Source organism: Siphateles boraxobius, unplaced genomic scaffold, assembly GCF_051911475.1.
Source record: "Siphateles boraxobius isolate OS27281-9 unplaced genomic scaffold, OSU_SipBor_1 5, whole genome shotgun sequence".
Lineage (NCBI taxonomy): Eukaryota > Metazoa > Chordata > Actinopteri > Cypriniformes > Leuciscidae > Siphateles > Siphateles boraxobius.
The window spans coordinates 956,769-968,871 of NW_027509141.1; the positions used below are offsets into that span (position 1 = coordinate 956,769).

The window sequence follows — 12,103 nt, forward strand, 5'->3', positions numbered from 1 at the left end:
CGAATATTCCCTTCAAAAATACAACTCAGCCACTGCGTCTTCAGCGGTCGAATTTAGGAACATTAAAATGACTGTTGTGTTCCTTATTACACCCAAGAACAAAACACCACAATCGCTTAGTGTATTCTGCTCCAGTGTATCAACAATGGCGGATTATGATGACAGCTCGCTCGGGGCGGGTCTGTGTTGAAACGCTGCTGTCAATCATCAATCGTGGGAGGGGCGTCCGATTTATTGACGTCACAAGATCGAACGGCTCAATTTGAGGCAGGGGAAAACATATAAGGAGATTAAAACAAAAACACTGGATGGATTTTTATCATTATATGATGGTTGTGTACAGGCACTGCCAACACACATTTCAGTACAATCAACTTGTAAAAGTGCATGTACCATTATATGACCCATTTAAAGTACACAGGCAAGTGAACAGGACGCAACAGTGTGTATCACATAGACACGAACAATAACCGACAAGGGACTGAACTGAACAGGAGAATAAATACACTGGGTAAACGAGGGAAATAGACACAGGTTAATGAAGGTTAACTAATCAGTGACTAACAAGAACAGGTGCAGACAAGACAACATAATTGTGACAGTATTGCATGATGATTTAATTGAATGCGTTTGTGATTTGTTTGTTGTTCAATGGCTGTCGAGTTGCTGAGGCCTTCGCAGGGGAGAGTCTAGATGACACAACCTCTGCTGACGCTACATCATGCGTTGTGGCCGTGTCCAGGCGCAGGTCCTCCATCTGATCTGGGCACGGCCCGGATCCGGCGGATTACAGTTAACCTCGCAATAAAAAGACTAATAATAGCGTAGATGCCATTCTTCTTATCATGTAGCGAGTACATCAGGTGTTCTAGGAAGTGTTCCCGGTTCCGGCTGACCTAATCTATGCAGCCTAATAATCATTTTACTGATTTGAATAATAGGAATGTATAGTGTTCTATGTGTATGCCAGGTTAGAGATGTGTTTTTAGCATTTAAACTGACAGAGTGTGTCTGCTTCCCAGACAAAGGAAAGGAAAAGGATCTACCGCCAGCAGTCGATTTTGATATTCAAGGTATTATCAACTGGCCAGTTACTAAGTAAATAACGTATTTGGTTACTAACATAACTTCAGTTCTCTGAGAGTAAGGAAACGAGTATTGCATAGCTATACACTTTCTCGAAGAATATTGAAGCCTTATTTTAAAACGCAGTGCAGCTGCACAGCGAGCGCAGGGCAGAGCTGACTAGCGCGCTCATTGGCTGTGCTGCGGGAACTGCCCGAACCTATAGCAAAGCGGCTGAAGTGCGCACACCAATCGTGGTGCTTCACGCCTCGCACGCGTCGAAACCCGCTAGAATGGGCGTGGCTTCTGGCTGTACAAGCAGGCCATTTCACCACAGGGATCAGATGTAATCTCCTTCATCGAACTCTCCACTTCGCTGATTCTCCTGCTGAAGCCTTCGCCGTCGACGAGCCCTTGCAGCGGCACGAGCGACCTGTAGCTGAGCAGTTCAGCGGACGCCAGCCTCCTGCTCTACACAGACTTGACGCTTCCTCCGTGTGTGTGTGGAGTGTGTGTGTGTGTGGAGTGTGTTTGTGTGTGGAGTGTGTTTGTGTGTGGAGTGTGTGTGTGTGTGAAGTGAGTGTGTGTGGAGTGTGTGTGTGGAGTGTGAGTGCGGAGTGTGTGTGTGGAGTGTGTGTGTGTGGAGCGTGAGAGTGGAGTGTGTGTGTGTGTGTGGAGTGTGAGAGTGGAGTGTGTGTGTGTGTGTGTGTGGGGAGTGTGAGTGCGGAGTGTGTGTGTGTGTGTGTGTGTGTGTGTGTGTGTGTGTGTGTGTGTGTGTGTGTGTGAGGTGTGGAGTGTGTGAGGTGTGGAGTGTGTGAGGTGTGGAGTGTGAGGTGTGGAGTGTGAGTGTGGAGTGTGAGAGTGGAGTGTGTGTGTGTGTGGAGTGTGAGTGCGGAGTGTGTGTGTGTGTGTGTGTGTGTGTGTGTGTGTGTGGAGTGTGTGTGTGTGTGTGTGTGTGTGTGTGTGTGTGTGTGTGTGTGTGTGTGTGTGTGTGTGTGTGTGTGTGAGGTGTGAAGTGTGTGTGCGGAGGAGGCACAGCTAAGAATTCAGTCAAGAACAATTAGACACTCTCACTAAAGAAAATAACTTTTTAAAGGACTCAGTTCACACACTTACCACTCAACTCACTTCCGTTGTCGCAGAAAACAAAACCATGAAAGAAAATATTTTGGATTTGCAAACGCGCAGCATGAGGGACAATTTACTTTTCGCAGGCATCCCAGAACAAACTCCAGACGACCCGAGAAAATCAGTCAAGGACTTTATGATAAAACAACTCAAATTGCCAGCCGAAACTGTACAGACCATCACTTTTCAACGTGTGCACCGTTTCAGATCTCAAAACAATAGCAATCGACCACGACTGATCATCGTGAGATTCGAACACTACAAACACAAAGAACTGGTTCAGAAGGAAGACAGGCAACTTAAAGGCACAAACTATGGACTCAACAAACAATACCCAAAGGTCATTCTTGAACGACGAAAACAACTTTTCCCAATCAGAAAACAGAAAATGAACGAAGCAAAAAGGCAATCATTACAGTGGATGTACTATAGATGGACAGTTATGTCGTGATAAGTACATTACTCCATGGCTTTTCTGAACACAGAGTCACTTAAAGTCAGTAACTGCCATAATCACAAATATAACTAAACTCTCTCTCTCTCTCTCTCTTTCATTCTCTCTCTCTCTCTCTCTCTCTCTTTCATTCTCTCTCTCTTTCACTCTCTCTCTCTCTTTCATTCTCTCTCTCTCTCTCTCTCTTTCATTCTCTCTCTCTCTTTCACTCTCTCTCTCTCTTTCATTCTCTCTCTCTCTCTCTCTCTCTCTTTCATTCTCTCTCTCTCTTTCATTCTCTCTCTCTTGCACTCTCTCTCTCTCTCTCTTTCATTCTCTCTCTCTCTTTCATTCTCTCTCTCTTTCACTCTCTCTCTCTCTCTTTCATTCTCTCTCTCTCTCTCTCTCTCTCTTTCATTCTCTCTCTCTCTTTCATTCTCTCTCTCTTTCACTCTCTCTCTCTCTTTCATTCTCTCTCTCTCTCTCTCTCTCTCTCTTTCATTCTCTCTCTCTCTCTCTCTCTCTCTCTCTTTCATTCTCTCTCTCTCTTTCATTCTCTCTCTCTTTCACTCTCTCTCTCTCTTTCACTCTCTCTCTCTCTTTCATTCTCTCTCTCTCTCTCTCTCTCTTTCATTCTCTCTCTCTCTTTCATTCTCTCTCTCTCTCTCTCTTTCATTCTCTCTCTCTCTTTCATTCTCTCTCTCTTTCACTCTCTCTCTCTCTTTCATTCTCTCTCTCTCTCTCTCTCTCTCTTTCATTCTATCTCTCTCTCTCTTTCATTCTCTCTCTTAGATGTGCTCTTACTTTAGCACCTAGGACTCGTGCCCCTCCTCCCCATGTTCCACCCTATGTATGTATTTAAGGTTTTTGTTGTTGTTTTTCTGTCGAATACATTGAGTCACTTGTGTATTTGTATTTATGTTAATCTCCCAAATGCTGGCGTCTACAGAATCCAAATGTTAAAGAATGCTAATTTTTCTCTCCAGTCCACCACTCATATTCCCACATCGATTTCTTTCTCACCAGTAATTCTGTCATATCAAATATTTCTGAATCAAAGATCCATCCAATAGTCATTAGTGATCATGGTAACATTACCCTGGTAACATTAAAATGGAATATAACCAGTCCACATAAACCCATTACCAGATTAAACGCATCTCTTCCAGAAGATCCTGAATTTGACAGTTACTTTAAGAGAGAGTGGGCATGCTATCTAGAGATGAATGACACCCCAGAATCATCTCCATCTCTTCTGTGGGAAACAGGAAAAGCTGAACTAAGAGCAAAAATTATTTCACTCTCCATTTACAAAAAAAGAAAGAAAAGGAACAAGAAGTAGTTCTGGAACAAAACAATCAAACAACTAGAAGACATTAACATAAATAACCCAACAGAAGAAACACAGGATCATAAGTTCATAAATACTCTTGAATCTCCCATAACAGAACATGAACTGTTCAAGGCCCTAAAACTCATGCCGAACAATAAAGCACCAGGTACTGATGGATTCCCTGCTGAGTTACATTTCATCACCACTCTTCATCCGAATGATAAATTAATCAAAACAGAAATCAAAACTACCGGATAACATAAGCACTGCCACAATCTCACTCCTTCTCAAACCCAATAAAGACCCAACATTACCGTCGAGCTATCGTCCGATCTCCCTAATCAATGTAGACATTAAAATCATCACCAAATCACGAGCCCATAGAATAGAAAAAGTCACACCATCTATAATACATCCAGATCAAACCGGTTTCATTAAAGGTAGACTCGCTTCCAATAACACACTCAGACTTTTTAACTAATGTATTACTCATCAACTCAAAAAGCCCAAACCGTCACAATTACTCTCAGTGCCGAAAAAGAAATAAAGTAAATAATAAGGTAACAACACTAGTTAATATCAAACCTAATTGAATACTTAATATTAATTGTTTGGGGTAAGGGGAGGGAAATATAAGTTTCCCCCCTCTCTCTCTCTTTATATATGTGTGTGTGTGTGTGTATGTATGTATACACACTGCTTCTTGACCCCAGTCCCTGTCATGCAGTCGTGGTGTGAACCTACACTGGTCTCACGGTTCGGTTCGATTACGATTATCATGTCATCGATTCAGTTCAATTCAATATCGCGATGCATTACGATGCACTGCATCCTCAATTTTAAATTTTTCTTCAAAAGTGAAGTGTGCGTGCGCGTGTGTGTGTGTGTGTGTGTGTGTGTGTGTTTGTGTGTGTGTGTGTGTGTGTGTGTGTTCCCCTGTTCGGGAAGTCGCAGTGAAAGAAACAGTGACATTCCAGTTTAAGTTTCAAAGGAGCAAAGACTGGTTATGAAATTAAGAAAATTAAATAAAATCAATTTTTTTAAAGAAAGGTTCATTTAAAAGCAGCGATCATTCATCAGTGTATAATGTTAGCCTAGAGATGCACATCAGCCGTCGCCGAGTCCGCTGTTGAAGTGACGATCATCCATTTATAATCACGCGTAACGACAGAGAATAATTGTAGTTTGACCATCAGGTGCGGATCTTTAAATCAGAGAGCATTATTGTGGCGGTGGATGATGTTTTTGGCTGTGGATTCGGGTGATGCTGGAGCTCATCGCTGACTCTACAGCCGTCAGACTCTGCCGGCGCTAACAGCTCGCGGTGAACACGGCTAACGTGGTTTATCAAGTTAGTGTATTACTCCTGCATATTCTTCGTGTGTCTACGCGTGTCTTCTCCAGCTCGTGCACCAGGTTGTTCATAAGAGCTGAAATGTGCCCAGATGCTCAAGTAGTTGGAGCATTTTTTAATTACTCGCACTCGCGTCTCGCCTCCTCTGCCAGTGTATGCTACCGTGACAAATGACGTCAGAAAAGCGTCAGTACATTATTATCGGTTATGGTCTATTACTGAACCGATTCCGAATCGTCCTCGTCTGCATCGCGATGCATCGTAGAAACGATTAATTTCGACACCCCCATCAAGCAGTTGGGATTAGTTCTGGGCGAGTGTGTGGCCTGGGGATTGTGTCTTTCCGCCACAAACAGGGCGAGCATGGCATGTGTGTGGCGGCCGGAGGCGGGGAGTGTTCTTGGGGGTGGGGGCGGGACGTTGGGCATCATGTTCGTAATGTATGTTTTGTTGTATTTGATTGCATAATGCATTTTTAAAATAATAAATAAAAACTTTTAAATAAAGTCTGCGTAGAGCAGGAGGCTGGCGTCTGCTGAACTGCTCAGCTACAGGTCGCTCGTGCCGCTGCAAGGGCTCGTCGACGGCGAAGGCTTCAGCAGGAGAATCAGCGAAGTGGAGAGTTCGATGAAGGAGATTACATCTGATCCCTGTGGTGAAATGGCCTGCTTGTACAGCCAGAAGCCACACCCATTCCAGCGGGTTTCGACGTGTGCGAGGCGTGAAGCACCACGATTGGTGTGCGCACTTCAGCCGCTTCGCTATAGGTTCGGGCAGTTCCCGCAGCACAGCCAATGAGCGCGCTAGTCAGCTCTGCCCTGCGCTCGCTGTGCAGCTGCACTGCGTTTTAAAATAAGGCTTCAATATTCTCCAGAAAAGGAGTTTTCCTATAAACGTTTAGCTACGCAATACAAGAGATCGTTCTCAAAGGGAACTTACTTCATTGCTCATTTGTGGGGAAGCTGGACAGACTGCGGTCAGATGGGGATCCTGGACTTTTCTCTCATAATGAGATCCTGTAGAGCAGACGATACATAAGAATAAGAAAACACCTTAATACAATGCTCAACATATGAACACAGGCTTATGTTAATAATGACCGATGATGGTTGAAAAAACACATTCAATACTATGATAGTCTTCTTACCCTTTGAGGCCTCAGTTTTTCTTGCATTGCTTTCCATTCTGCTCGTCTCTGTAGCTTGTCACTGTTTAAAAGAGAAAGCAAGAGTGAGATTATCAAGAGGTCACTCAAAACATAAAATTATAATAGCCACTGATGATCATCACAGTAGCTTTATCGCTTTGTGTCATAAAGACATTTTTATATCTTACCGCGTTTCATTGTCTTTCAAAGTCTGTTGTATATTTTTCAGGCGTGTCAAAGGTTCCTCGTCTTTCTTCACAATTAAAGCCATGTCTTCTAAAGGAGAATCAGGGCTGCAGGAATGACCAAAGCTCTCCAAGTAATCCTTCGCCAACTACTCGTGAGACAAAAGCAGAATGATGAGATCACATGTGACAGATCAGCCGTAGTCTTTATTACATTTGGATGTGTGTGATGCTGTGATGGCTTTAGATGGGACACGTTGTGCACTTACTTTCCTAGCGATCCTGTCAGGTTTGGGTCTATCCACTAGTTGTCTTCGTTGTTTTTGCTTCTGTTCTATGAGCTTACTCATCTTCAACTCCTCTTTTCTCATGTGGTCTACCTTCTCTGTAATGCAGTCTACCTCCTTTTTCCTGCACAAAAACAAAAAGAGGGTCAAACACTGTTGCTGTCTTCAGGTCCCAGACTTCTCACAGATTAGATAGAGAGTGCAAAGAAATCAAACCCATGGTTGTGCACAAGAAACTTACATCTTTTTCATTTCATCCTGATATTGCTGCTCCTTGAGTTTGTCCTGTTCGTCAGAATTTTCATCTTCTTCTTCAGGTTCACAGACTTTTCTGAAGCGGATTACAGTAACAGAGATGGCTATGAATAATGTTATCAGAAGCAGTATCTTCACTGTGCATATGCAACATCTACATATGCAAAAATAGGAAAACATAAATTGTGCACATTGGCAAGACAGTACTATTGTGCTGACCTTTCCATGTATTCAACTGAAGTCTTCGTCTTCCTCTGAGCCAGTGTGTGTGGATACAGGCCTATAAAAACATCACATGTTAATATGGTTCTCATGAAGAAATTAACTTATGTTTACTTCATACTCAAGTGATATGTTTCAGATTGCTGGACTAGCTCACCTCTGGCCCGGGAAGAGCCGAAAGCAATAGGAATAATTCTGTTCTGGCGAATGAGCTCCTGTAGACGATACATAAGAATAAGTAAACGGTCCCACTTTAAAATACGGGTGCACTATTATTATTAATTATTATTATTATTAATAATAATTTGTTTTTAATTAAATGTGTCATTATGACCATTACAAACACTAACATACGGGTGCATATTAGTGCATCCGTATTGTAAAGTGTTACCAAGAAAACACCTTAATACAATGCTCAACATATGAATGCAGGCTTATGTTAATAATGAACGATGATGGTTAAAAAAACATATTCAATACTATGATAGTCTTCTTACCCTCACTGTCATTATGCCTTCTGTGCTTCTCTGAGCCGGTGGTTGTGGACTCAGTCTCGGCATGTCTGAAGCACACACAGGTTGAGCAGTCGTCGTCTTCCTCTGAGCCGGTGGGTGTGGACTCAGTCCTGAATAAAACATCACGTTAATCTGGTTCTCATGAAGAAACTTATGTTTACTTCGTATTCAAGTGATAAGTTCTGAAATCAAATGTAGCAAACCGGGTTCAGATTGCTGGACTAGCTCACCTCTGGGCCGGGAAGAGCCGGAGATAGGAGGAAGCTGGACAGACTGCGGTCGGCTGGAGTTCCTGGCCTTTTCTCTGATAATGAGCTCCTGTAGACGATACATAAGAATAAGAAAACACCTTAATACAATGCTCAACATATGAACGCAGGCTTAATGTTAATAATGACGATGATGGTTCAAAAAACACATTCAATACTATGATAGTCTTCTTACCCTCATCGTCACAAAGCCTTCTGGGAGTCTCTGAGCCGGTGGGTGTGGACTCAGTCTCGGCATGTCTGAAGCACACACAGGTTGAGCAGTCGTCGTCTTCCTCTGAGCCGGTGGTTGTGGTCTCAGTCCTGAATAAAACTGAGGTTGTGGTCTCAGTCTCGGCATGTCTGAAGCACACACAGGTTGAGCAGTCGTCGTCTTCCTCTGAGCCGGTGGTTGTGGTCTCAGTCCTGAATAAAACTGAGGTTGTGGTCTCAGTCTCGGCATGTCTGAAGCACACACAGGTTGAGCAGTCGTCGTCTTCCTCTGAGCCGGTGGTTGTGGTCTCAGTCCTGAATAAAACTGAGGTTGTGGTCTCAGTCTCGGCATGTCTGAAGCACACACAGGTTGAGCAGTCGTCGTCTTCCTCTGAGCCGGTGGTTGTGGTCTCAGTCCTGAATAAAACTGAGGTTGTGGTCTCAGTCTCGGCATGTCTGAAGCACACACAGGTTGAGCAGTCTGAGCAGGACTGACACGTGTCAGGGGCCTGAGCTTGCGAAATGTATTGCTATTCATTCTCTGATATAAAAAAGTATGTTGATCCAAAATCCTACTAGTCAAATTGTATGATCTGAAACCATACACAGATCAGAAAGTGGTAATGTGCAATATAACTGTGTACACAGATCTGGAAACAGACACAGATCCAAACGGATATAAAATTGCACAATGAACAAAAAGCATACACTGAATAAAAATGCAGTTAATCAAAATAAAATCCTGATGGGGAATCGCACACTTAGCTGATTCAAAACTGCACACTGATCAAAAGCTGTAGACTGATGCAAAAATCGTACATCGACACATATATATATTGGGCAACAAGTGTAAGGTGAGTTTTCAGTGAGAACAGTGAAGCCTCCAGTGACGCGTCGAGTAGAATGCATTCCGATGACGTCACGCAGCAGCGCGCCACAGCCGCAGAAATGCAAGAATAGGATTATTGTTTTGATTTAAAAATTGAAAAGAGAGAATGACCTGTGTCACCGCAATAAGTCCATGAGAGGGATGTAGATTAGGATACCTGTAGTAATATATTTATACCTAGCCTATAATTTGTCTACACTCGTAAAAATACAATACACCGTTTATTTTTGCCTTCACTAAACATCGACCACAAGTTTCTGAACGGCCCCAACTAACTAAAGCCTAGTGTATTATTCTGTCACGTTACACGTTGAAAGTTGATTCCAAAAATCATTCAGTTAAACTGACATTTCAAATACGACGTCATGTTGTTGTTTTTCTATTACATCGAGTTCTGATTCCGACTGATGTAAACTCTCGTTGCTCGAGTCTCCCGCGATCCAGTTGCCAGATCTCGCGAGATAAATAAGCAACCAGGCCCGTGAAAACAAGCCCAAAACACGCGACTTTTTCTCACAGTAAAAGAGCTTTTTCTACGGAGCCCCCCTAGGTTCCGGGAAGAGAAACAATAAATAAACTGTGCACGGTTTTACAATCCGTGAGGATGGATAGTTTTAAACTGTGGGTACAGATTGTCAATTTACATCCATGTGGACAGATTGGTAAACTGGTACAGTTTATTTTTCTTCTGTAATGAAGCTTGGCTGTCCATCTAGTGAAAATGTTGGTACTGCGGCCAAATAAAATCTTACTGAAAGCTCATTTTTTGAGATATCAACCTAAAATTTGGAACACAACTTCTTCTGATTTTTGGCTTACATTTTCTTGCAGTTTTAGAGTAAAATATATTTTGTAATATATATATTTTATATAAAAAATTATATTTTTACATTGTTCATTTTCATAAACTCAAACTTGTATAACTTTTTTTATGTTTCACTTTCATAATTTCATAATACTTCAACAATAATCTGGCAAATGTATTCTTTAAAACAAGACCAACCATAAGTCTATATTCCAAACCATTCTTGAATTACAACCATTTAAGTTTGAATAGTGATTTTCATGTGGATTTGAAACAGTGGATTTGAAATTGAACTCCTCTGATTGGCTAATGAGTTCAAGAGATCAAAAGACATGTCTGTGATTGGCTGCAAAACACACTGAACAAACTGGAGGAACATTTCACATTTTCCAGCTGCAAAGTCGAAAACGCACTGAGTGTTTGTTAAATCTGTTTGTCTAATAATATTATTTAATTACAGTCTCAGTTGAGGTGCTCTTGCTTTCGTTTCAGAGTGCTTATATTTAAATTTGGCTTTGTGTGTGTGTGTGTGTGTGTGTGTGTGTGTGTGTGTGTGTGTGTGTGTGTGTGTGTGTGTGTGTGTGTGTGTGTGTGTGTGTGTGTGTGTGTGTGTGTTTGTGACAGAGGTGGGAGTAAGTCACACATGTGCAAGTCACAAGCAAGTCTCAAGTCTTAACCTTCGAGTCTCAAGCAAGTCCAAGTAAATTTTTTTATAAAGTCAAGTCAAGTCACTGCCTTATGTCGAGTCAAGTCAAGTCGTAGCTTGGGTCACAAGTCACTGGCAAGTCATACAAACGTTTAACGATTTCACTGAATTTATATATTAAAATAAGATAAAACTACAGAAGTTGTGGACTATGGTTTTATTTGCAACTTTATTTTTTTTTAATATATGCATTTCCACATATAGCTGAGTGGTTACTACAATAAAAATCTAAATGTAACTGAAATTAGGCCAACATTAAAGCATGGAAAAATAAATATGCCTCAAACATTGCAGAAGACCATTAAAAGGTATTAAACAATTCACAATTCAAGTATAATTCCTATGCGACCAAAGACATTCTTCAAACTGGCATCCCCTTAATACAAGTTATATATGTTTAATTATGAAGTTAAAACCGCCAATAGGTGGCGCCAAATTACCGTATTAATGTACGAGTCATAGAAGCATTCATTTAACTTATGTTCAAACCGGCAGATTCGTTCTGGAGCAACTCGGTCACTAAATCACAAATACGCATAACTCTTTCTGTGGCTTGTTTGGAACTATTGTCATTGGAGAAATCGAGCAAAAACAGAAAATATTTGGAATATTAGGCTATGTCTAAATGTCACATCACAATATTCACTCTTTGTTTACTGAACTGTTTTATAAAATCATTATCACATTTGCAATCGCGTCAAAATTCTGGAAATATTTTTTTTAATATCATATGTTATAAATATGAAAATAACTCATACTAGGGCATTTTTTTCCACCACATTTTGAATTTTGGGTGCAATATTAATTCTGCTGGCATTTTGATAACATCTAATAGATGTAACCCCTGATAACATCTAACCCTGCTTTAAGAGAAACATAAAACACGACAAAACATTAACAGTTGTTTTTTGTCATTGGAAAGAACGACATATTTGGCTTTAAAGCATGATTTAAAAAGAAATGTGGCAAATGTTATACACAACATATGACATCATTAATTATCATTTGAATATTGACAACATTAAGCTCGATTTGAAAACATAATTGTGTATAAAGAGGCATGCTGTTTTGACCAATATTCTCGATTTAAAGATAGTCAAATTAACTATTACAAACAGGTTAAACAAGCCATAGCTTACTTTTAGAGGTGGTGAATGAAGTTCGACTGTTCGAGGTTGTGATGGTCGTGTCCGATATCCCTTGCCAGTTATTATGCGTATGTAACGGAGGCCAGCTAGTAGTTACGTACAGCAAATCTTCTTGTATGAATATAGTCAATTTCTAGTGTTTATATCCAAAAAGAAACGATGCTGGGAGA

The 12,103-nt window shown here is 41.3% G+C and overlaps 1 protein-coding gene across 1 annotated transcript; it reads right to left on the reverse strand.

Annotated features, from left to right (window-relative positions):
- Positions 1-6,290: 6,290 nt before the first annotated feature.
- LOC143712081 (uncharacterized) lies at positions 6,291-8,851 on the reverse strand. Its single transcript, XM_077204297.1, has 8 exons — positions 8,369-8,851; positions 8,155-8,242; positions 7,407-7,467; positions 7,174-7,263; positions 6,915-7,056; positions 6,649-6,794; positions 6,461-6,521; positions 6,291-6,329 (listed from the first exon to the last, which is right to left on the reverse strand). The coding sequence occupies exons 1-8, from the start codon at positions 8,837-8,839 to the stop codon at positions 6,291-6,293; spliced, it is 1,098 nt and encodes a 365-aa protein (XP_077060412.1). The 5' UTR covers positions 8,840-8,851.
- Positions 8,852-12,103: the final 3,252 nt, after the last annotated feature.